Source organism: Falco cherrug, chromosome 6 (assembly GCF_023634085.1).
Source record: "Falco cherrug isolate bFalChe1 chromosome 6, bFalChe1.pri, whole genome shotgun sequence".
NCBI lineage: Eukaryota > Metazoa > Chordata > Aves > Falconiformes > Falconidae > Falco > Falco cherrug.
In genome coordinates, this window is record NC_073702.1 from 47,363,766 (window position 1) to 47,389,377 (window position 25,612).

At 40.5% G+C, this 25,612-nt stretch overlaps 1 protein-coding gene across 4 annotated transcripts in view; it reads right to left on the reverse strand.

Annotated features, from left to right (window-relative positions):
- IPCEF1 (interaction protein for cytohesin exchange factors 1) overlaps window positions 1-25,612 on the reverse strand; it is an 85,395-nt gene that overhangs the window by 32,067 nt on the left and 27,716 nt on the right. For 3 of the 4 annotated variants that reach the window (XM_055713359.1, XM_055713361.1, XM_055713360.1), the window contains exons 2-4: window positions 14,941-14,991; window positions 8,985-9,021; window positions 8,147-8,316 (exon numbers count right to left, since the gene is read on the reverse strand). In XM_055713359.1, coding sequence (XP_055569334.1) covers window positions 8,147-8,316; window positions 8,985-9,021; window positions 14,941-14,964 — 231 coding nt within the window. In that variant the 5' untranslated portion in view covers window positions 14,965-14,991. The other variant, XM_055713362.1, reaches the window with a different exon arrangement.

The following is a 25,612-nucleotide window of genomic DNA, read 5'->3' on the forward strand; positions in this document are numbered from 1 at the left end:
TCAAACCAGGACCTGAAAACAGTGGGAAGGTGGAGGAACCCAATTCCTTCTCAGCCATCAGTGATCACATAGCTCCTTTCAACAAAGAAAAGCCACACTTTGTGCATAGACCACAGAAAATGAAACTACTGATCCTCAGCTCTAAAAACAGAAGCTTCTCAAAAGAGATAGATGATATAAAAGAGCACAAGTTTGAGCTATATCCTCTGGTCAGGTCTGGATGTTACATACAATCTCAAGGGAGCATTTGTTCCATTGTACAACATGCATCCATGTTACACAGATACATAACAGCACCACATATAACGATTACGTATATTTGAAAAAGACATGTCTATAGTGACAGGAATTCAAAAGTGAAAAAGTGACCCAAAATGATCCTAGGTAGAGATGGAGGAGGGTCTTCCTGGGTAATTGTAACATGGACCATTTCATATACATATACATATATATATATATATATATAACTCATATGGGCCTGTACATGAGTACTGCAGAGGCTTCCATGCCAGGAGGTGAAATGGTGCAAGGGGATGGTCCCACACCACTGAGCGCTGTCAAACACCACAAACCAGCCTCAGATGGATTTGGCCACCCAGCTGCCACTCCCCCCAGAAATTCACAGGTATGGTACAGGAGTTAACAAAACAAAAGCCATGCAGACATTTACAGTACATTGATTATATGCAGTCATCTCTTTCTGGATAAGAGAGGATTTGCTGAGCATTCACATCTCTCTTCTAGGTCAGCTGGACTCTGCATCGGAAAACAGCTCCAGCAAAACTGGAGTTACCAGTCAGCCTCAAATCCCTGTTCTTGCTGCCTGCAGCTGAAACCTCTCCCTGTACTACATCTACATTCACCTGATTAGCCACAATAAGCCTCCTAAGAGGAGCAATAATGTAGACAAAAGTCTGTAGCACATAATGTTCGGAAAAAAATGTACTTTCCGAAACACAGTGTTATCTCCTGAACCACTTTTTTGCTGCTCCCAGCTCTTATCCCTGAGCATATTAAAATTCAGAAATCATACACTAACGTGTACGTAAAGCAGGTAAAATGTACACAAAAATTACAAAGACAGAGCATAAATGAAGATGACTGACAGCATCTCAAGTCACACAATGCATGAATATGAAGAGACTATAAAAAGATGTTCATCGAGATTTAATGCTTGGAAGTATGAATCTCTGGGAACTGTGATATGGATACAAAACTGATATTTCAGTGGGTGGCTTCTGCGCACCTGTGCATATCTGTTGTCTGGTATATAATAAATCACAGCATAACCATCATTCCTGCAGTTTTAATGTGTTAAATATTCATATGAGAAGTTTACATTTTTCATCTTCACCAGTAAATGGATAGTTTTCCCTGCTCCAGGACAGGGGGTGGAGGGGTGGAAAAAGCAGCAGTAGAAGGGAGGTTTTTTCTTATTTTCTTCATTACAGAAGAAAAAATGTTCATCAGCATCTGAGCTGAAAAAAACTTTGATTTTGCAACATGGCTTCATTTGTACCAAAAAGTGCTTATTAGCTATTGTGGGTTTTTAACTTTCTCTGATTATATTTGTATCTGTCAAACTTGTTTAGAACCTGGCTTGGGGAGCTTTTGTTTCCATTCCATAGGTTAGAATGTAGTGAGACTAAACTCACTGAGATAAATTAATAATTAACTAAATAAAAAAAGTTACAGGATTTTTTAAGTCTTTTTTTTTAAAAAATAATAAGTGTATTTCAATCAATTAGACCTTAAGCTAGCATTTCCATCCCAGATCCATAGTACACCAGGTACACTGAGATGAGTAGGGATGAGTAAAGGAGGAGTTCTACTCATTGGCTGCATTGTATTAAAGTTAGAGAATATACTATCCTGCATTTCTGTACCAAAAAGAGTGGTCATTTACTAGACCAGGTGCAGCAAGGACACTGAAATTCCTGTTTGGTTCCCAAGACCAGCCAACACCAGAGACCAACCTCAAAAAAGCAGTTCATGAGGTATCAAAGCCATTATTACACACACTGATGGATGAGAAATATATACAGTGTCAGCTGTTTCTCTGCAGTATGAATAAATAAACCCAGTTTAAAAAAAAAAAAAAAGATCCAGAAGACCCTACATGAAGGAATATACCCAGGTCCCCCTTCTCAGCCACACACCAATAACTCCATGGCCTGAGCTAGGTAAGATACCAGGTGGGTGAGTGGGTGACCAAGGTCTGGGGCGGGTTGGCCTTACATGCTATGAATGCAATCACAGCTCAGCCAGTTTTATCTGTTGGTGCAGGAGCCATTGGTCTAGAATGCATCCTATAAATTGTGCAGGGTGCTGCACAAGCACTCATGAGGAGAATAAGCCCATGCAATGGCATTAGATAGGTCACTGTCTCAACAGTCAATGTATACAAATATTTGAACATTCGGGTTCTGTACTGAGACTAGTGAATTATCAGGACCCTTTAAGCCAGTGTGGGGACATTCACCTGAGGTGCTCTCACCCATACGGAGGTAGAACTTGGTCTTGAACCACTGACATATCCAATGAGTATCTAAGTTCGAGGAATACTCTGTAAATTGCCAATGAAAATAGATCTGTAGGCTTTGATTTCAGTAATCTACATTCACCAGTTTTACAACAGAGAAATCCCCAGACTTCTTATGCAGTATTTGGCATGTTCCAGTTGGTAAAAGATTATGTTCTCTCATATGGATTCTTTCTCGATGCATTCAGATTTTATATTAATTCTGTCTGTGATTTCACATTTGTGCATTTATAAGGAAATTTTAATGTTTCATTTTATGTATGAGTGAAAGAGGATAACAGTATGAATTTATTTTTTTTTAGTGCACTATTGGTAACATCTCAAATGTGCTATCTATATAACAGAAAACAGGAGTCTGATGGGTATGTAGTTCCATAATTATCAGAAAAAAAAGGAAAACAAATCATAACAATAAAACCTTATGAGAGTTATTACAATCACCAAATAAAATTCCAAATAAACACTAGGGGTAGAACATGTGGAAGTCATCTTGTTGGTCATTCTTGGAATAAAAATGGCATTTTCAAACATTAAAAGTGTATGGGAGTCCTAAATATTTTATTTTCTCAAAAATGTTACCTTTAATGTAGCTTTAAGCACGCTATAACTCACACATTCCACTCAAAATTCCTTCAGATTTTATTGCAATGTTGTAAAATAGCCCTAAAAAACTCAGATTAAAAGAACCTTGACCTGTTTCCTATCTAGTCAGGATGTTTAAAATAATAAGCTTTTATGTCTTGTGGGTTTTATGCAGGCTAGCCTAACATATAAATCCGTGCATTTTGCTATGCCCAGTTGTAGGAAAATAATTTCAATAACAACAACTGTCTCTGCAAATGCTTGGGGCAAAAAGAAAGTAACTACTTTTTCACAGAAAAAGCTTTTCACTCAAAAAAAATTAAATATATTTATGAAACATAATGCATTCATCCAATGAAAGAGACTGATGTCCTTTTTAGCTTGCCTCAATACATTGCCTAAATGTTGTGGCTTTAGGAGATTTAGTAAATCAGTTACTAGGCTTTTTTTCAATATTTAAAGTGAATGTAATGGTGCAGAAAGAGTTTTAAAAACAGTGCTGTAAAGGGGAAGTAACTAGTTATTGTGGAACAGCTCCAATCTGCGATTCAGGGTACTCCTCACGGCTTCAAAGTGTTTCAGTGCTGCCCCCAGAAGACCCTGTGTTGGAGGAGCAGGTCAGTCCTCAGCCTTTTAAGTCATTTTTGTCTCTGCCAAGTACACCAGTGAGACAACCTATAGAGCTGTGAATAATTTGTGTAAGATCCAGAGGTCCCCAAACCCTTCAGCACAATCAGTTGACATCAATGACTTTTCATCATCCATGTAAGCAGCTGCTATAACTTAAAGGTAAAAGACTTCTGTTTTAAAAGACTGCAATTATACATCTCCTGGCAAAGCTGTTAGAGTGAGGACCAATTTAAATCCAGCAGACAGGCAAAAAAAACCCCAAAGATAAATAGTGACAGTAGATCACAGCCTGCAACCCTTTGATTTTATATTTATATTTCTTTTCAGCTGAATCCCCATGACAACCATCGTTAACACGTCCTGCAAAACTGTATTTCAACTCTACTTGGAAAACTAGCTGAGCTACCCTAAAGGCCACAAGACAGAGGCATTTATGTCCCTTTCCAGTCAACACGATCCAACATGGTCACAAGGAGCCAGGAGCCTGGGATTACACATGAAGATCATCCCCACCACCCCTCTTCCTATGCAAGAATACTGATCCCTCTGGGGTTTCAGTATGAGAACTAAACTGCTTAAGGAACAGAAAGGGTCACACACTATCCTTTTTAAATAATTTTCTTTAGGGCAGCTGCCTACAGAGAGCAGTACTCGAAAGGGGGAACCAAATGTTAACGAAAAGCAGTTGTCTAAGAAGTCTGGTGTTCCTGAATGCACCCAAGAAGTCCGACTGATCAGATCCATTTTCTGATATTTTCTGTTTCCACTGCAAAACCAGACCTTCTGTGTTTCTTCCTTGCCCAGACATCTTCCCCTCCCCAGACTGGGGCCACGTATATGCTGCAGACAGGTTTACCTGCCTCATTGGTACCCACGCTTTACAGAAAGAGCAAGCCTATGTGGGAAGATGTTTCAGGGCAGTCTACCCAAGTCTGCTGAGACCACCAGGGCCCTGACTTTGCCACTCACAGTACCTCAGTAGCTGGTCAAAAATTAATTTGGATTTGCCTGTGTGGTCTGATTTGCTTGCAGTGAAGGAGAAGCTTGACTCTTGGGGTGTTTGATCTGCTATCGCTGACCCTTCTCAGCGTTTTACTATTTTTTCCTCTTTTGAGCTGTGGTTTTCACAATGTGTTTTATGTTAAATTGAAGGAAATACCACCTGCAAATGTCACACAGAGTGACATTGCCTTCTCCAATCTGCCTCATGTGTAAGATGCAGTACCAGAGTGGCCTGAAGGTAAATTAAATCAGAGCAATAGAAACATCCAGAGCTTCTGAGGTGCCTGAAGACAGACTTTGCCAAGAACATGATGTTAGCTGAGGTTACCTACCCAAATCCGGGACAAAGCACATTCCCATACAAATTCCACCCACACTCTATTTTCTCCATCTCCATTAGAAAAAAAGGTCCAGCACCCTGTTGCTATGCTACAGTTGCCAGTGTCTGGTTGACTGCAGTTTCCACACAGCCACAAACAAAACACACTCATTTCTCACAAGAACAAAACTGGTCAGACAGAGCTAGAGGCAGCCAGTGTGCCCTGGTTCCTTCAACCTCAACCCTGCTCCTCCGCCACCACCTTTCACTTCAGCTTCTATAAGAGGGTCTGTCATGGGAAGTCTCAGCCATGTGAGGACAGGGCTCCTCTTTTTCAACACAGCTATGAATTAAAGTTTGTCATCTTGGATGCCCCATTGGGACTGAGGATTAACTCCATTGAAGGCAGTGGAAATGCAGACAATATTAAAGCTAGGCAGATAGTAAAAAGAAATATCAAGCAAGCGAGTATGTCACCGTTATTTCTGTTTCATTAATCTAAAAGTGAAAATATCTGTGAAAATACAACAGGTCTAATTAATCTTAGATATGACACTGAGCAAGGCCCTGGTCTCATCAATTTAAGTAAGCAAATCTTAGCAAAAGACACCTCTCCTTCCCACACCCCATTGTTACTGACATTACAAATGTTGTCTGAATCTACAGTTATGCAGAGGTTGCACTTTAAGTTGTCCAAAGAAACCTCAAGTTTTTAATGTAAAATAGCATGTGTGTCAGCAGAAGTTGAAAGCAAAGAGGTGCTATCAGCTAACAAGTTTGCAAGAACCATGATAGGTGAGAAGTCAGAGGTCACATCAGTATTTTGAAGCCATATGAACTCTTTAGAGCATATGAAATAAATCTGAATGAGGGTGCCACCCGTTCTTCAGCCTTGTTCATTTTGGGGCAGTCAGTGACAGCCAGAAAAGCAGGCATGGACTAAAAGGATGAGTTTACCCGACTGATGAATGCTGTCTAGTAGCACTGGATCAGCATGACTATGGTTTCTCTGGATGCCAAGAGCAGAATTTAGCCAGGTCACACCAACTAAAGGAGGTAGAGGACTTTTCACCTCTTCCCCCACTACCATTCTCTTCACAGAAGGCAAACTTTGACTAGTTTTGCCTTGTTTTATTTCCTCCCAGCTTGACTGCTCCTCAGAATAATTCCTTTCTGACATTGCCCATGTCTAAAGGGCACATCAGCCAGCCGGCTCACCTTTCTTAACATTGCTTGGCCAGAAGTACTACTGCAAGCAGTGATTTAGAGCAGCCAGTGCTAATAAGGGGTTTGCAGGGTATTAATGCTGCTGCTGAGTATATCTGTCAGGCCACGTCTTTCAAGCAGAGATATTGTAACCGTTGGAAAACAAAGCCCTGTTATTCTTTTCTACTTTTCCTATTTCTTTTCTTTCTCCTTCTCTCATGCACGTATTTGACTTGACTGCTTGAAGGTTCCTTTCTTGAAAGGAAGCTAAATCAGACAACCACAACACCACAAAAAACAACAGCCCAAGACCAGCAGTATTGTTTTCACTTTTCGTCAAAAAAAGAATAGCTAATACCATCTTTAAATGCCAGTCAAAGTTTTTATTGTTACAAAAACCCCACCACTGTACCCACAACTAAAAGGAGAATGTGAAATACTCTTTACATGAGTAAAGTTTTATTTAAAGTAATAGGATTTTTATTATGGTTTTAACTATTTCATTTGTTCCCTGAAAGTAAGCAAGATTTTAGTGAGGAATTACTGCAATAGAAATGAGCAAGTGGAAACAATCCAGACTGGATTTAATTTCTTTAACTGCTCTAAGGATTAATAAGGATTTCTTAACCTTCATCCTTTTCTGGGCTTGGGACATGCTGATTTCCAGAGCAGCCCATTTGCATTTAGGGAACCTGATGCCCATCCACAATTCTACACTGAAGCTGCTGAATTCCAACCTATGTTGCTGCTGGCACCCCCCAGTCCTCTGCATGCCCCAATTCTGGTCTCTGTCAGTCCATCATCTGAACATGATAGGAGCTTTTTTCAAGGTAGCAGTGCAAGAGAGCAAAGCAAAGAGAATAATTATGTCTGAATCTTCCTAGGACAGGCAAGACACCCTTTCTGCCCCATCAAGCCGAGCTGTAGCAAACAGCCTGGAGTAAAGCCAGCTGTCCTCTAGGACCCACTGCTTCTTTGCACTCAGCCATAACCTTTCCTTAAAAGGGTTACTCTGGATTGCTAATTATGCCTTCCCCACCCCTTTTCAACTTTTAATTCCTAGTTTCTTCAACTCATTACAGGAATTCAAGGCCTGCTGCTCTTTATCTCAGACTATTTCCCGCTTGCACTGTAAGTGGAGTAGACTACTCGAGCTGGATCAGCAGAAAGAGAAATGCTATTCCAGCTGTCCTGAGGAAAGCTCATCCCCTGAACAGAAAGCTGGACCTTGACTTCCAAACACTGTGTCCTCCTGCAGATTTGACTTTTAGCATCAACTCGACAGAGCAGGAAGCTAAACATCAGCAAGAACAAGAGAACCTTAAATAACAATTCTGTGGATGAGACACCAGCAAGACCAGGAGTAGAAACATCACCAGCTGACAGTGCTTGTATCTGCAACCCTACCCCAGTGCAAACTGGGGAGGTGGGGGGGAGCAGGAAAAAAAACAAGAAAACAAACAAACAGATTAATCTCAGTGTGGAAGGGGATAGAAAGAGAAGCAGAAAAGAGACTTCTGAAAATTAAACTAGAAGTGAAGAAGTGTTCCTGTTTTGGGCATCTGCAAACTACCCAGCCCAGGAAAACCTTTCTCAAATTCAAATGCTTCCAGTGCCTGCAAAGAGCAGCTCTTTAAAGTGCAGAACAGACAGCAAGTTAACATTTCACAAGTACTTGCTGAAATAGAAAAAACATTCTGCTTGTTTCACATTCACATAGACACTTCCCAGATTACAAGAAATGTCAGAGCTGAGAAATGCACATTTGTACATCTCCAGGATGCATCTAAATTGTGACCCCAGCTTCCCTTTTTTTGATCCCAGCACACATTTTTTGTCCAGAGCCGGACAGACGCCGTACTCACCAGCTGACTGCTGTACCAATACAGCGATGACTCCTTGAGCACACACCAGAACTTTTTCCATTTGTTGCCAATGAAAGCTCCTTTTTCTTTCTTTTTGTAGAGCCATCCTTGGCAATCAGCTTGCCCCAGCTCTTTACACGATATCCTCCGTCGGCTCATTATAAAGAACCCTGTGCCATTAAAAATACAGTGGTGTTTGTTTAAAAGTCATTACCAGGAAAGATGTAGCTGGCAATTAAAGATATCAACCTTACTTAGCAATTTCAGCGAGTCAGCCGAGCGTATCTTAAAATATACTTAGAAGTCGTTCAGTTTTATAATGGCTGTGACAGTAACACACATTCAAAAGGCATTGTGATGTGGAGAAACAAAATATTAAGCTATAGATAATGCAGATGCTAATTAAAGCTAAGATAACCATACAGGAGATTTTGTAAATTAAAAACATATCCTTTGATCTTTTTAAAAGAAGCATGCATATATTTCCCTTCTCACAGCTGCACTGAAAAGAATACATCTATTTAAGTCAGCTAGAGAAAACTATTATGCCAAGTACATGAAAACCGCTAGTGTGTGTGTGTGTGTGTAAGTGCAGGCAGCTGAATCTACCTTACTGATTTCCAGCTTTGTTTCAACTAACATACCGCAAGGATTTAGTCCAAAGGAACAGCCTGTTGTCATTTTTCTCAGAATCGGTGCAAGAATCAGTGGAGTTAAAAAGCAGCCTTCTACCAGCTGAGTAGCAGTATAAAATCCTCACTCTCCCAAGAATAAGACATACTAAGAAAATAACAAAAGAGGAACCCAGGATAGAAAAGAAAAAACAATCTCTCATTACCTTGACTTTTCTTTTTTGCCTTCTGACGCAAGGGAACCTGTAAGAAATGCAGGAAGGAAAGAAAAGAGGAAATTTCAGATTGTGTTGCAACATTTGTGTAGAAAGGGGAGGGGGAAGCTAGAGAAGGACGTGGTGGTGATGCTGGTGGTATATGCAGGATGGAAACACATAACCCACTCACTGCTGAAGGGATGTTAGCAGCTGAAGCATAAAACGTGTTAATTAAAATTGATGTATATCTAGTTGAGCAAGAGCAAGCGTAACTATTATACATGTGTCTATCTACTAGTGCTTCCTGTTTCACACCCACAGGCAGCTTCGACTTTGCTATGTTTGCCTGAATTGTATTCTGTGTTTAGAAGTTAAAAAAATAGAAGTTAGGAGTCCAGCATTTTAATGCTTTATTATGATCCACAAGAGGGATTTATAAATATGGGGAGATTTAAAATACATGCCAGGTGTCTGCTTGATGTTTAGCTCATTCTAAGAAAAAATTGGATTTTCCACTCCTGGTTTTTTATTTAGTGCACAGAATGTATTTCCCCCTGTAAGAGTTTCATAACTTTTCTTTTACAAAATTAAAAAAAAAAATAAATTCACGTGAACCTGACAGATTATCCAAACCATAAAACATAAACATGCTATAAGTTTGCCATTCCATATATGAAAGTTTTAATCACTGCAAAAATAACACAAATGAATTATATTTACTCCTTTGCAGTCTATATGTTTCATCCCACACAAACACATAGAAAATGAAACTAAACCAGAAAACTATGGACCAAAAAAGACATCATTAGAAATGTAAGGTCTGGCTTTTGAAGTAAATTCTCCGCAGTCAGGCTGGTTTGGTCATATGATTGTGGACAAAGCACTTGACTCCTCTTTGCCTCAACCTTTCCACCTCTAGCATGGGAACAAAAACATTCACCTTTTTTCTATTTTTAGGAAGGTTTTGAAGCTTCCAAATGACAAATGCTGGATAAGGTGATGTATGATTTATTATGCTGGCCACAATGTTGCTATGCAAAGCCGGTAGCTACCTGATCCGCTGCAGAGCTACGCTATGAACATCCCTAATGCAACCCCTCTGCCTAGCCAGCTGGCTTTTCAGGAAAACAACCACCCATTTCATAATATTCTTGAAGGATTTGATGGCTCTTTTCACAGGGGAATTATAGGTGAGTAAAGCTATATCATCTGGAAACAGTAGAGACCACTACCACCAGTATTTGCAAGAGCTAGAACTTTCTGTAACCAATGATCTTTGCATCATGTATCACAGACTACAGAACCGTGTATGACAGTCGTGTGCTTATCTGATGCCTATTTGAGATGACCTGAACAACACACGTGTGGGAGGCTTTACCAGGAATGAATAATCCCATACTCCTGCTTAATCATCATGTATTCTTTTTTCTTTTTTTTTTTTTTTTTTTTTTTTAATTCTACCACTATCTCTCTCAGAGTATTCTCCATGACAACAGACAAAGAAAAGCAATAAGAAAACACATCAGCGAGGCTTCACTATTTTCCCATCCTGTACAGGCCACCCCTTGTGTCTTTGTTCCAAAGAAGGTAATGCCCTATTAATGACACATGGAAATAATATATGGCCTCGGTGAATCAATGGGTCACACAGTCACATTATTTTCCTTTAGAGCTACCCAAAACAATAATGAGAAAACCAAATATGAATCAGCTCTCCTTGCATAAAAATTATATAGTGGGTCAACATCACATCTTTGCTATGATACTATGGTAGGGCCGTTTCACCTTTAAGCAACATACAGTCGTACAAAAGCAATACTGAGACAGGATGTGGCTCTCTAAACAACTGAGGAAGTAGATCTTTCCACTAACCTTATTGATGACCTAAAGTACAACAACATGGTCTGTGGCTCATCTGCCAAGAAAGGGTTAATGTACATATTACATACCATCTTTAGGGCCCACTTTATATACAGACTGAGTTAAAAACTGATTACCTAATAAGATATTGGGGTAGCAAAAAGAATTTACAAGTGTGTATTTATTAATTCAGCAGCAATGATGGTATCCTGTCCCAAGTTGACAGGGATGATGAATCCTCATCTCTTCGTATTTTGTGGCAAAAGTTGGGTAATTGATGGAGAAAGGAAGGGCAGTTTCCCCAGCCAGCACTGCATTTAGTTTGCCTGGATAAAATCAGTGAAAAATCTCTAATGAAATCATTGCTGAGTGTCATTTTGTGAATTAAGATCTATTTCTGGTTGTCTTTCCCAGTATTCCTGAAAGCTGAAGTAAATTTTCAACAAATTAATCCCAAATCTGGAATTCAGCAACTTTAAAATGTTTTTTAGTGCTGTTCAGAAGCCCAGTATCATCTTATTAAAAAAAAAAATCTATTTTGCTCTGCACAAGAGAAACTTCTAATCCCAGACTGCAGCAATGAAATCCAGTGTTATTCACAAAATTGCTTTCCCAAATTTTTTGATTTATGAACAAAAGCAGCCTCTTTCTCCAAAGCACCAGTTGTTAGATTCAGACAGATACTTTATGAAATAAACAGTTTTCAGTAAAACTGTTTCCATTTTAAAATGGGAGAAAAACTGTATTTAAATGAATATCACGAAATTCCAAAATGCCTGACCAGCAGGATTTTAATTCAGTTTTCCATGAGAACAGAACACATTAGCAAGTCTCCAGTGGCAAATCTTTGCTCAAGAAGTCAAGTCTCCTCCTCTGAAAACGGGCTTATGAGAGCCAACATCTTTCATTTCAGTGAACCTGGGTGAACACTGATTAAGCGACACTTTTAAGTTTCACTCCTGAGAGACGCTAACACCAGTGCAGAACAAAGAGGAAACTGAAAGGCAGAGTTATTAAAGCAAAAACCAACATTACTGACCAGGGGTGTAGCAACAGTTTAGATGTAAATGTACTGTAACTACCAAGCATAGTCACCAGAACAAGCTGAAACTGAACCAAATGTCATGATTTTACTGTGCTTCTGACAATATTGGATGTTTCCCTGCAAAGCTTAATTGCCTGATGGCAAATGATTTATTTCATTTGTCACAGGTTCAACTGAAAAAAAAAAACCCAACAAACAAAAAAATCAGATCTGTTTTCTAGCTGTCATTATTACCAGGGAAAAACTGAGAGCAATATCCTCAGAAAGCTCAAAAATAATGCAAAACATTACAGTTACTTGCACCTTTAGGAGGGCCATCCTTTCTGTGAAAGGCTGGAAATACAGTGTAGGTTTTAATCTTTTTTGGTAGGTTTTGGTTCACTGAGGGCTGAACAGGATGGGATGGTGATCCTGCAGGACAATACAGGCTTCAAGATTTCTATCCATTACTGCTACATTTGGCAAATACCCCCATGAGCCAGTTGCAAGGGGAGCTGTACAACCGAGCATTGTCCACAGCCACTTCCACACCAGACAGGCTCCACCAAAATGACAGCTTCAATGAGAGACTTCTGTCAGTTTAGAAATCCTTTTTTTTTTTTACAGAATCACAGTATGATTAAGATTGGAAGGGACTTCTGGAGGTCACAGAATAGTCATGGTTGGAAGGCACCTCTGGAGATCATGTAGTCTAACCCCGTGCTAAAGCAGGTTCACCTACAGCAGGTTGCAGAGTTGCATCCAGGCAGGTTTTGAAAGTCTCCAGAGAAGGAGACTCCACAGACTCTCTGGGCAGCCTGTTTCACTGCTCTGTCACCCTCAAAGCAGAGAAGTTTTCCCTCATATTCAGATGGAGCTGCCTGTGTTGCAGTTTGTGACCGTTGCCCCTTGTCCTGTCACTGGGCACCACTGAACAGGGGCTGGCCTCACCCTGAAGGTATTAGTACGCATCGATAAGATCCCCTCTCAGTCTTCTCCTCTCCAGGCTAAACAGGCCCAGTTCTTTCAGCCTTTCCTCACAAGGGAGATGCTCTGGTCCCCTCATCATCTTCATAGCCCTCTGCTGGTCCATCTCCAATAGTTCCCTGTCTCTCTTCCACTGGGGAGCCCAGAACTGGACACAGCGCTCCAGATGTGGCCTCACCAGGGCAGAGTAGAGGGGGAGGACAACCTCCCTTGACCTTCTGGCCATGCTCCTCCTAATACACCCCAGGATACCAGTGGCCTTCTTGGCCACCAGGACACACTGCTAGCTCATGTTCAACTTGATGTCCACCAAAACTCCTAGGCCCCTTTTCTGCAATGCTGTTTTCCCACTAGGCAGTTCCCAACATATACTGACAATTACCCCTGGCGCTATCGTTTGTGCTCACATGAAATAACAGTGGAGGTAGAAGTCAGAGGGCTGGACAAGCTTTGACAGTCCCTCTCAACATCCTGGATCCTGGCCCTTGCCAGGCAGCAAACCTCTCTATATGGCTGGTCAGGCCTACAGATAGGTGCCTCTGTCCCCCACAGCAGGGAGTCAGCCATTGCAACGACTCACCATTTTTTCCTAGTAGCCTTGCATGGTTTATAGTTAGGTGAACCAGGTCCTTCACTAATAGGTCCATCTGGCTCCTTTTCAATTTTGAGGGCAGTCAACCTCAACCTGCTTCGCAGTTGCAAGTTCTTAGGTGGGGTAAGAGCCTTTATCTTGGTACTAGCAGTCATCACCTTCCATCCCTCTTCTCCACAGGTTTTGCTTACTTTGATAGTGGGGTTAGACACTGCTTGTTTCTCCATTGCAGGTGGGGACCGAGGCCCTCAGAGAAGACCCTATTTATCTCACTTCGATTTTCTCTGATGCTGCACAGCCTGCTCACTTCCTCCTTTATCTCCTCCGCTTGCCAGAACAGCTCCTCCAAGATGGCGCACCTCCTGCAGGGCAGAGGGTCATGTCTCCTGGCCTCAGAGAGAGGTCCCAGGCACTTCCTTCAGTATGAGACTTGGAGGACTGCGTCCGCCATCTGAAACTGAATCAGTGTGGAAGCCTCTGCCCTAGCAAAAAAAAAGCTGCTTCCCACATCTGTTGGGGAAACTGCCCTGTTACCATCATGCTGAACACTTACAGCAGCACAATTTCAGCTGAGGCCCCCTTACTTTGCTTGTTCTTCACACCCTGCTGCACAAACTTCTGGGTGGTTGGCTGTGCTGTGGGCCTAGGTCTTAGCTAAGTCCCTCCTGAGTACCAGTTAATGGGTGCTTGACCTTCCCCAATCAGAGGGAGACGCATCAGAAACTCCAGGCACCCTGGGTCAGGGGCAGCTGATCATAATCATTAGAAGCTGCTGGATCTTCCTTGGGCCCACACCCTTGTGGCTCTCCTTACCTTGCCTAATGGCAAGGATTTGCAAATATATAGCATAGGGGCTACATGTTCAGTCTCCCTTCCAAATTGCCTTGAGCAATCATCTCTGGGAACCAAACTCAGCTGGGCAGCATCCCTCTAGGGAGCTGCCAGGAACAGTCAGGGATTGCCCCAAGGGATGGTTCTGCCTAGATGCTGAGGAGCTTGCAGCCTGCAAGCTCCCCAGGAGAAAAAAAATGGGGTGACATAGGTATATGGGGCTGTTTCAGGGGATAGGGGTGGGGTGGGGAATTGTTTTATAAGTAAAAGCAAGGGCATTGGGCTAATACTGAAGACCAGATTTCTTATCTCATGAAGTTCGAGTCACAATGCATGAGTCTAAGGTACCAAAGGCAGCTGTGATCCACAGTACATCTTCAACAGAGTTGTGCTTTCCTTTACTAAGCACATGTATACTAAGTTACTGCTTTCTCATCCATTGAGGAGTAGGACTTGGAAGTGAGGGCACCCTGGCATCAGGCCCATACAATAGACTTCATTTCATCCTTAGAGCAAAACTGGGGCAGCCTGTGGCAGTTTCAACACTTGATCTGGCCCATAAGCTTGGATACTGATGTTGTCCACAGTCTTCTATGGTTACAAGGACACAACCTGCACATACAGCCTCTTCAGCTGATCAGTAGGCCTGGTAAAACTTTAATTATACTTACAAGAGCGTTGCCATCAGCTTCCATGAATGGTTTCAAAGCTTAGTGGGAACACTGTAAAAAGAGAAAGTTTCCATTACTTCTGTATTATATTTTCATATAATGTAAGACTTGCCAGTAAAAAGCTGTGTTAATACACTTTGACCTGCCAGCTTTACCCTCCCCACACCACTCAGCCCTCAAAGAAAAAGACCTTTTCAAAAGAGAATGCTATGCTATGTGAACTGATTTTACTGATTTAGAAGTCAACCAATAATAAGGAACACTAACTCAAAGCTATCAAAGTTTTAGGGGGGGTGCTTTTTGTTTAGTTGTGTTTTGGGGTTAGTTTTTCACGGGGGCAGGGGGGGTGTTGGTTTGGTTTAGTTTGTTGGTTTGGGTGGTTTTTTTATGGAAATGCATAGAGAATAAATCAGTAAAACGGGACAGGTTGGGAGTTGGAATTTTTTTCCATTTAGTTTTTTACTTTGAAAAAAATCTGTAAGATTTTTATTTCCATTTTGGCTGAGTAATTCCAAGTGTTTTTTGGGAATTCTAATTAGGTAACCTGCTGGCTCTCCTAAGTGGGATGAGATCTCATAGTGAATTACCCATTTTATATCAAATTGCAATTTTCTGTTCTCAAGAGCAAAATCTGTGCAGTCCAACGGTAGATGCTAGGATGTATTTTCCGAAAAAACACAAAGTTAGTAGTTTTCCATCTAGGTGACAGTTCAGGTGATTTCATTTGGTATATACAACTGATAGTCAACTCCCTGCATGATTTTTCTTTGACTGGTGGAATGGACAGATGATGAAAGAAACGGTGCAGCATACAAGATGAAGGAAAACATACCAACTTTTTAGTGCCAGTAAGGTTCCTACAAAACTCAGCCCTCTGCATATGACAGAATCATTGAGTGAAACAGCAGAGGATACAAGACTGTTGAAGTGAACAAGAAAGGATTTCCAGAAATAGAGCCACACTTCAGAGGAATTTCTAACGAGAACTTTTTCCTGTTACTAGAACCAGTAATTTAAGATATGTGCCATTCCTCATACATAATATTTGTTTTAGTTTAAAATAAAAACTTAAAACAAAATAAAAACCCACCTACTGGCTTCCAGCAATTTCAAACCAAAAATAGAAAGACAAACAAATACATATTTTTCTGGCTCCCAACTGTTTCTGTCCAAAAATAGAAAGAAGTGCTTTCTATTAGTGGCTCAAATTGAAGACATATTATGATGAGGAGAGATGTTATAGCAAATAGATTCAAGGATGTTTAGAAATCATAGCTAGTATCAACAAGTAGAGGAAACACCTTTAGTTATACAAGCAAATTAATATCAAGACTCAAATACCGAGCCAGAAAGCAAGGGAATAACAAACTAAATTATAGTAATTATTGTGATGGGTACTTTTTTCCTGTCATTTCTTCATTTTATGTGTGCTGTGGATTTAGGGAGGGTGGGGTGCAATTATATGAACTACACAAATTTGAATTAGCCATGGTACGGAAGCAAGAGGAGAAGTGTTCGTTAATTGGCAAGGAAATGCTTCCACCTGCGTGCTTTGTGTTGAAATGGATTTCAGCAGAATGTTGTCAGTGATTTTAACTCAAACTTTGCTTTAGTTTCCAGAAACTGGATAAGCAATCTTTGAGCCAGCATCCAATTTTTAAAAGCAGCATTAACTTCTCTCTCATTTTAGCTAAGAGCATAAGTTATTATTCCTTGTGTAAAGGAAGATATTTTAAAAATAAATAAATCACACATTCACTGCAGAAATAATTCTCATACACATAACCTGAGTTTATTTCTCTTAAGTAAACCCAACTTGAGTGAGATTAGTTACACTGTAAAATAACATTAGGACTTTTATGTCTGCTCAAGTGTACTGAACTGTTGCAAAACCAATATTTCGGAAGGGCATAACCTGTTTATCTCTGCACTATGATAAAATAAGTGTTTCCTTTCAATTTTCTGCAGGTGCTCTGTATGAAAACCATCTATCCTTTCTAAACAGACAGGTGAATTAGGAGAAGGAGCTGGATAAATATGACCACTCAAGTAGAGCTAGTCTATACCCACCTTACTGGTCTAGCATGAATCCATAAGGGCCGTCTCTGGAAACCATAACCCCCTACCCCCCAGTATTCCCCTCCCACAGGCTGCAGTTTGCATCCCCTGCTGAGCTGTGCCCCTCACATGCCCTCTGTGTGATGGTAGGTGGTCACACCATGGCAGCCCAGGGCTGGTGGTTTTGCTGGCAGAAGAGCTTCTACACCCACAAAAGCTACACCTGAGCTGGGGAGCTGGGCAAGCCTGCGAGGGGTCAGCAGGAGACAACATAAGTTCACAGCACCGGGAAGGTGTCTAGATTCCTGACTGGAACCACTGCAGCAGGAGATGACTTGGCCCAGAACACCTCGTTTCATAGGACTCAGGGCAGATTGGAGACACCTGTGTGTGTATCCTTGACCTGACTTAGGTGGACCTTGAATTTGAAGGAGGTGTCACCCCCTAAGCATCAAGGTGAGGGTGTGGGACTCTGCTCTTCCTCCTAAGCCTCTCCATTTGCAATGAGATAAGAACAGAAAGAGAGGGAAACCCTCCAGCCTACAGATTAAGGCACCCACACGGAAAATGTGCACCAGGAATGCAATCTGCTGCCATGGATGTTCAATCCACTAAAATTGCAAAGTGGAACAAACTGAAGACAGAAAAAAAACCCAAGGCACAGTGAAACCTCTCCCACTTCAAATGGCTTTATAAAGAAGAAAACAAACTGGAATCTCTTACTTCCTGGAGGATAAAGCAGAATGGATCTCCTAGATAAAAGCAAAGGGGATGGATTTACATTATCATGGGTAAACCATAACTACATTTCTTTAGCTTTTCTTAGAGGTGCTCGAAACGGCTCATTTAATTTCAGTCTGAATTGCATACAGTATGTCAAAAGTGGTTTCAGCTAAAAGACTTCAAATTCAAGTTTTTGAGTGTTTGGTTGTGGGGTTTTTTTTTTAATTTTGATTCAACAACTGAATTGTAAATATCAGTTTGCACAGCTGTAGTAGTCCCACTTCACTCCTGCTCTTTCAAGAAGAGTAATAAACAAGTAGGTACATGAGTAATAGCTGATGCAATAAATGTGGAAACACAGCAAGTGACTTATTAGAAGAACCTTGCAATTATTTCCATCTGACTACATCAACTCTTTTGAAATAAATGGAAATATTTCTGTTAAAGATCAAAGGATGGAAAAAAGGAAGAAAACCACTGATGTTCCATTGATTCTAACTGTAAAAAACAATCTTAATTAATTAGTAATGTTACTCTTGTGGAAGTCAAAATCGACAGGGCCTCATGCTGTCTCTAACCAGTTACAAACTGCGCTGAGTACGTCAATATGCAATGATGCTGACATGAACCTGCCAGACGTGCCTTCCAGGCATCCCTCAGATGACATCCAGAGCGGGCATATGCCTTCCTGCTTCTGAACAAAATATTTGAGATATGCAACATGACTCAAATGATTTGTGTTGCAGAAGCACCCAAAATATGCATAGCTCTCAGTTCCTGTTCAGATGGCAGATTACTCCAAAAAAAAACCAAACAAACAAAAAAAAAAGATGGCAGACTACTTAAAACAAACAAACAAAAAACCAACAAAAATAATCTGCTTTACCAAGTACCAAGTCAGGTTTATAAGACAACCTGGAAAATATGCTCTTTGCCTTCCTTCTGTTTATATTTCTCACACTGGTCACCAGCTTTAACCTCTCTGTTTGCTTTCTGTTTGTTTGGCTGCATGCAACAATCTGCACTTCAATGGACAATGAATTGACAGGCAATATGAAACTAGTGATAGTGCTACAAAAATTTCCGTTAAAAATATCTATGATTACTTAACCACATATCTCACTTAACAGGCATTAGGAACAGCATTGCCCTGTATTACAGAAGGGCTTGAAGCACTGTCTTGTGGCAAGGAGACAGCCTTACATAATAAACCTAAATTATCACATTACCTCTAACTGGGGTTCTTGCAACAATGCAGGGGGAAAAGTAATTACTGTGATCGTAAACCCATAGTTGTCCTTCGGGTTACTAGACATCAACTTAATCTGACAGAACTTTACCATTAACTACTAGTTAATCAGATCTAGCCAGTTACTTAACTGCTTAATTAGCTATCTAAATTGACTACCTTACTTTACAAGGAATTTTTTGATCTGTAGATTTTCTCTCATTTACTGACTTACCAGGAAAGTTGGATATTAAGCTCATGTTTTGCAATGTGGCAACGACAAACCAACATTAAGGCACTTTTTATGAAAGTTCATGGCCCATCCCACACCATTTATGTTGCACCCCACCCACCTCAGTCCCCATGACTTCGTATTTCAAATTGCAGATGAAACTACTGATTCACCATTAGCATCAGAAACAATAAGTATAATCATAAGTCATAATTGCCAGACTATATGTACAGCTTTGGCCACAATGGATAAATTTAAGCTTGTTAAACAAAAATTACCCCTTGAAAAGCCAAAAGGGTTCTTATCACAGGCTTAGCAGCAAGAAACTGCATTTGTCACTTTATAATAATGTTGGTTATAGCCTTATTTTCAAATGCATTTGAAATTATTCAGTCCCCTCACCTGCAAGCAATTCAAAAATTCAACTTCTGACTCTGTTTAGGAGAGAGCCAGGAAAAACTGGAACAAAGTTTACTGCTCCTGTGTCAGAGACAGAAAAGATCTGGAAACATTGCCCTGCTTGGATGGTGGCCAGGTCCTGTCACTCCAGCCAGGAAGCCCAAGAGCAGCAGGTTACAGGTCTTGACAGCTCTGAGCAAGCAGTTGCAGGAGCCCACGCTCAATGCCTTCAGGAGGAGAGGGGCTGGAAAGAAGAGATTCAACAGAGGAGAGATGCTCCAGCTGCCTCCGTGGCCACACAGACAAAAACAAGATATCAAAATGGCATGCTTAGTGAAGTGTGTCTGCCCCAAATGTGAGTTTGCATGCAAACTCCTGTTTATAGTGTTGAGCTGATTCCTACTGCTCTTATATTTGAAGGCCAAGGAAGAGTTTGCAGAAACATTAAGTGCAATGCTGTAATCATTACTGCCTCCTAACTGGCTTTTTTGCTGTGACAGGCAATAAAAGCAGGCAAAGTTAAGCTGGCTGCAGAAATGGATGAAGTATTAGTACAGTTAAGGTGTAAGGAAACACTCTAGGTCTAAAGAAGATTTTCCCTGGTGTTCTACTCTTTTCCAAAGACATGCAAGTTCTTGCTAGCCCAGAAGATGAAACACAGAGGAGAAGCAGGAAAAAAAGCCCAAAGCCTGTAGCCCCTCCTGAGACAACAATTAAGGGGTTTCTCTTGAAACAAGTTCCTTGCAAAAAGGTACCGATGAGGGGAGAGGGAACATTATTCCCTCCTGTTTTTTCAGACCAGCCATTCAGCAAACAGTCTTGAGGGAACACTGCAAGGTTCAGCATCTAAAGAGAGAATGAAAGGGATGTTTGCCCCCAGCACAAAGGCACAGAAATGCTGCACTAATCATAAACACGGGTTATTGTAGTGACAGGAACCTGAGACATCCTCACTGGAAGGCAGTTCTGACAAACATTTGGTGTCAAGACATTGCAGAAGGTTTTATGCATTCAGTGGAAGGTAAAAATCGTAAAAAAAATTATCACAGGAATAAGCTGCTACAAAACATGTTGTGAACTTGGAGGATGAGGTTCAGAGGAAAAAAAAATAAAGAGAAAAGTTACGGTCATCAAAATGAACCAGATCTCCTAGAAAAGCCAATAAAAAAATTCTGGCAGATAAAGCTGCCATGGGGAGACTGCCTGGCGCATCCCTGCTTCCAGCTCTGTGCTGCACCATTTCAAGACCAAACTGACTTCAAGGCCCTTTGCCCAGCACAACACAGTGTCATTTTCCTTTTGGAGAATTTATACCATTTCCCCTCCAGTGGCCATCAGGATGAAAACCCATCACAGAGGCTGGAGTCCCCTGGGCAGAGAATGGCCTCCCTGCAGCCCCCTTGGTGCTGCCGGAATGCACAGTGGGTCTCAGCCCCCACCTACACATTGCCAGAGGCATCTTGTGGGCAGTGATAATTTGATTTAAGTCAGCAAAACCACAACTAGAAAAGAAGTTTACCAGTCCTTCCTGTGTTTACAGCTGCTCTCCAGAGCACTGTGGATGGAGTTTTCTGCTATGTCCAAAAAGAACAGTTACCTGAGCAATATTTCCCAAGCTGCCACCCTGACAAGCAATGTAACAAGGAAATTCAGTTCCATTACAACTGCCACAACTGCAATGTAGTACATCAGGATAACAGGAGCACACTTTTGGCTCCTGCATTTGAGTACAAAAGGCCACAAAAAATTGCTACTGTTTGCACTCTCTGAATTTTAGATGTGAATCCTCTCCTCCTTTTTTCCACTCAGGCAATGGTCATTTTATTGACAGCATCATACAAAGGGCCAGCGTTCACACTTTCAAAGAAATGTCAAGAGAACAGGTTTTAAAAAGTAAAGCAAAATAGTTATGCTGATGATTATGAGAACGAAATAAGGAAGAAATAGCTGGAGGGGGCTTGTTGTTTCTTCCATCAAAGACTTCAACTCCATATTCACAAAGTTCACAAGAAACAGAAGTCTTGAGAGTCCTGTTTGATTCTTCATTAAAAGATTGGGAGCACTGAAGAGTTTATCTTCCTTCCACCCTTCACAGTACACAAAGTACATAAACTGTACTCAGATGTCACCTCTGCAACAGAGCAACCTAGCGGGGCAAGGGATGGCAATGGAAGACTGCCCTGGCAGGTGGCACCAGGAGGTGGAACTGCTCCTGCACTACAGTGTAGTCTGGTCAACCATAGAGATTTGCACGTGGTCTTCTTTTCCCCATGGGTGAAAAGCATTTCCCCAGGAACAAGAGAATAGAGAAAACTGGACTGTTCACATCAGAGCTTCTCCAGATAAATTTAACCAGCACCCATTGCTCAATTCAACATCTAGGTCCACGTGCTAGTATATAACATGGAGTTTCTCCAGGGTTCAGGACAGGCAGGCCAGCAAGCTGGGAGCGCAGTGCTGTTCTCAGTATATCTGAGTCAGACCAGATATGGACTGCTGAGAGGCAAAAAATCACCTCTATGATAAAACCTCAAAGATATGAGGAGGAGGTGCCTCCTCATGGAACACTTTGCCCTGGGAATCCAGTTTAATCATCAGTGGCTTCCCTGCTTCCAGGCTATTTCAGCACTAGATCTGGTTTTCTTTTAATCACATTCATTCTCATTATCTGTTCAAATTGCTACCAGCCATCTTCACTTTGACGTATGTTTGCAATGAGCAAGAGAAGAAAGCCTGTTTCACCACACAAAAAAGAGCATAGCAAGAGCATAGCAAGAAATATCTGCTAAAAGATTGCCTCCCACCAGTGTGAAAAGGGGGTCTTGTCCAAGATGGGTAGCATAACAAGCTGGTTGGCCCTGAGAGCTGAAATAAAACTCAGAAAAAACTATTACTGGTTACAAAAGATTGCTGCAATACTTTTCTACAGCCATCACTGCCTCTAGGCATTGGGGATTTACTATGATTCTTGCTTCTTAAACACTACATCCTTTGCCAAAACATCTGCACGCAGAAATAAATCATTAAAGTTGGCTATTTACTACTCCTACAAATACAGATCTGACTAAATCAGACACTTGCTTCTTGATTTTACATAAATGAACATTTTACCTTACTCCTTTTCTGTGGGTTTACCCTCACTGTAGTAAAATCTGAAAGGAAAGCAGTGATCATTTTTCTAATGGGGAAGGTAATATGGTGAAACTAGTTACATAAAACTAAAAACTGAACTTGTCCTTTCACAGAAACAATTTCCAAGTTTTCTTAAAAGATCTGGCTTTTTTTGATGTCATAAGTGGTATATGACAAAACATTTTCCCCTTAAATTCCACCATATTCTGACTCTCCCGATACTTCATACAAAGTTAAGTCTGTCTGTCTCCTTTCTCTTCTAAGGAGAGACTCTCTCTCCTCTGTTTTTCTTCTGAATCAGCCCCCAGCTGTTTGTCCTTTTATATTTCTATGATATATTCCAATATAATGTACCTTCATTTGTTAACTTGATTCTTACACAAATATCTTTCAAGTTCTACATAAGAAAAGCAAATAGAAAAAATAACTTTCAGACTTCCCAGTGATAAAAAACAGTAATAAAGACAAAATTATAAATTATTAGTATCAACTATTTAAATGGCAATGTATAGCTCACTAATTGCAGCCTCAATAGTTACTCTTACTTTTATGATTCTCTTTAAATAATGTTACTTCAGTTTTCCCTCTCATGCCATCTGCTATTTTGGCAACAAAAAATATTGGCAACAAACCCCCCAACGTAGGACAAATAATGAGAAGTAAATGCTTGGAGAAAAGCAACCCCATGCTTGGTATTTCCCATTGCAGCAGAGTTATAATTCATACCAGTTAAAGGGTTTGAAGCTAATATATGGAATTGAAGCACTCATAATTTAAATTGTCTCACTTTAAATCAACTCACTTGATGACACAACTTTCAACACACACTTTTCCTGACACGGGAAGGAATGGTGTATTTGTCTTCCTAGCTGATCTCCCAGGCTTTACTCAAGGAAGTGCCACAACGCATCCTGTTTCTGTTGTCAGTTAGATAGCTTCTCATGTCTTCTGACCAGATATTATAAACTAGCACATCTGTTTGGCAAGCATTGTCAAGAAAAAGGTTGTAATACACCTGTCTTGTTAAAGCCATGAAAAGATCGAGAAGATTGGAAGATCGTGGAAAAGACTGGATATAACTCCTCTAGGCATATCGCTGGCAGAACACAACTAAATTACTACCTCATGATGTGTGATGGTGCTTTTCAGACGACCAGAAACAGCTCAGTGAGCACACAGAGCTCTGAGGGGAATATCTGAATGCAAAAGTCCTGCTCTACCAGTAAGAACTTAATCTTTCTGGGCAAGAGCTGTTACTGTCCATTCCACCCTCATTTTTTCAGTAATGAAGAAATATCTTGAAGAAAGTCTAAATGTGAACAAGATAAGCATCACACTTAAATTACTTTAACATGCCAATATAACATCCCATTAACTAATGTGAGTTAACACAATAATCATGACCACAAATTTCTCATCTTCAAGCTATTAGTTCTTTGTATTTCTCTTCCCCAGAGAATCTCAGGAAAAAAAAAACAAAACAAAACAAAACAAAAACCCACAAAAAACAAAAAACACCGTTTCATTTAAAAGAAAAAAGAATTTCTCTCCCTAGAGATTTTAAGACAGAAAGTATAACAAGATTTAATAAAAATATACAGTTTTAAAGGAAAAGTCTTGCTTTCTTACCATGGGAAAAAAAAAGAGGGGGGGGGGGGGGGGGGAATTGTTTTTGTCTAAAAACACCGATTAGATAAAGTCTAAAAGCTGAATGACTGTTAAGGCAAATACATTTTTTCATTTGTGTTTTTCACAGTATTAATTCCATCTTTCCATTAATCATCCCTTTTGCTGAAACCCGTAGCCCAACACAGGATGACAAAAACATTAAGTGGAATCAAGCCACAATATCATGTTTAAAGTTCATTATGTCCTTATTTCAAAATATTTATTTTTCAAAAATTCTATTACAGTCCTTAAATTTCAATTTCACAACTTACATACAATTGAACAATAATATAAAATGCACCTAAATTCAGAAGAAGGTTAGCACAAAAACCACGTTTCTCATGAAGCAGACAGACTTTTGACTATCAATCTGTGATTTGCTGAGATCAATGAGGAAGAAAAAATATCCAAGCTACCCCAAACAAGAAAATCAAACTAATCCAGAGGACTCACTTTCAAAATGTTTGTGTTGGTTTTGAAATGTCTGCCACTCCATAGTTTAAACCCCAATTCTTAGCAAAAGAAAGTGAGCTGACCACAAATACTAGGATAAAAGAATGCTGAAATGTTGAATTCAAGGTGGCCAAGGCTGAAACTCCACAGGGCTTTGTAAGTCAGGTCAGAAGGTTGAACAGCTGTTCAAACTGAATGTCACTCAAGTTTTCAGCACATTTCATAATGTGTTGCATGTGCAACCAATATGCTCCTACTGTGTCACTTCAGTAAAAGTGAAAGAAGAGGAAGCAGCAGTGCAGAAAAGATAGTAACTTTAACTGCGCACCCAATGTCCTTGCACATCTGCAAGCAGCAATATAGGATACAAATATAATATCGTGATAATATTATAAAGCAATATAATGGCCCAAAAGCTGTCTCTAAAGCTGTCCAAAGGTTTCCATCGGGAGGCAAACAGGCTAGAACACAAACACCACCTGAAAGTATATCTCATCAGAAATCATTAACATCGCAGGGTTTTCCCCAGTTCCTCCAGCTCAGCAATTAACCAATACAAGAGCAAGATGTTTCTTCTGTGTTGCAGGAACCCAAGACTGAGGACAAGTTGCTGTGATTCACCCTGTTTCTAGGACTGTATCTCCGCAATGCATCTTTACTGGAAACGTCAGGTGCAGACAATGCATGCTGAAGACAAAAAAAATGCTAGGGGATCTTGCTTACCCCTGCAATGGCATGTACTATGCAGCACTTTAGAGTATAGCTTCAATCTTCATCTC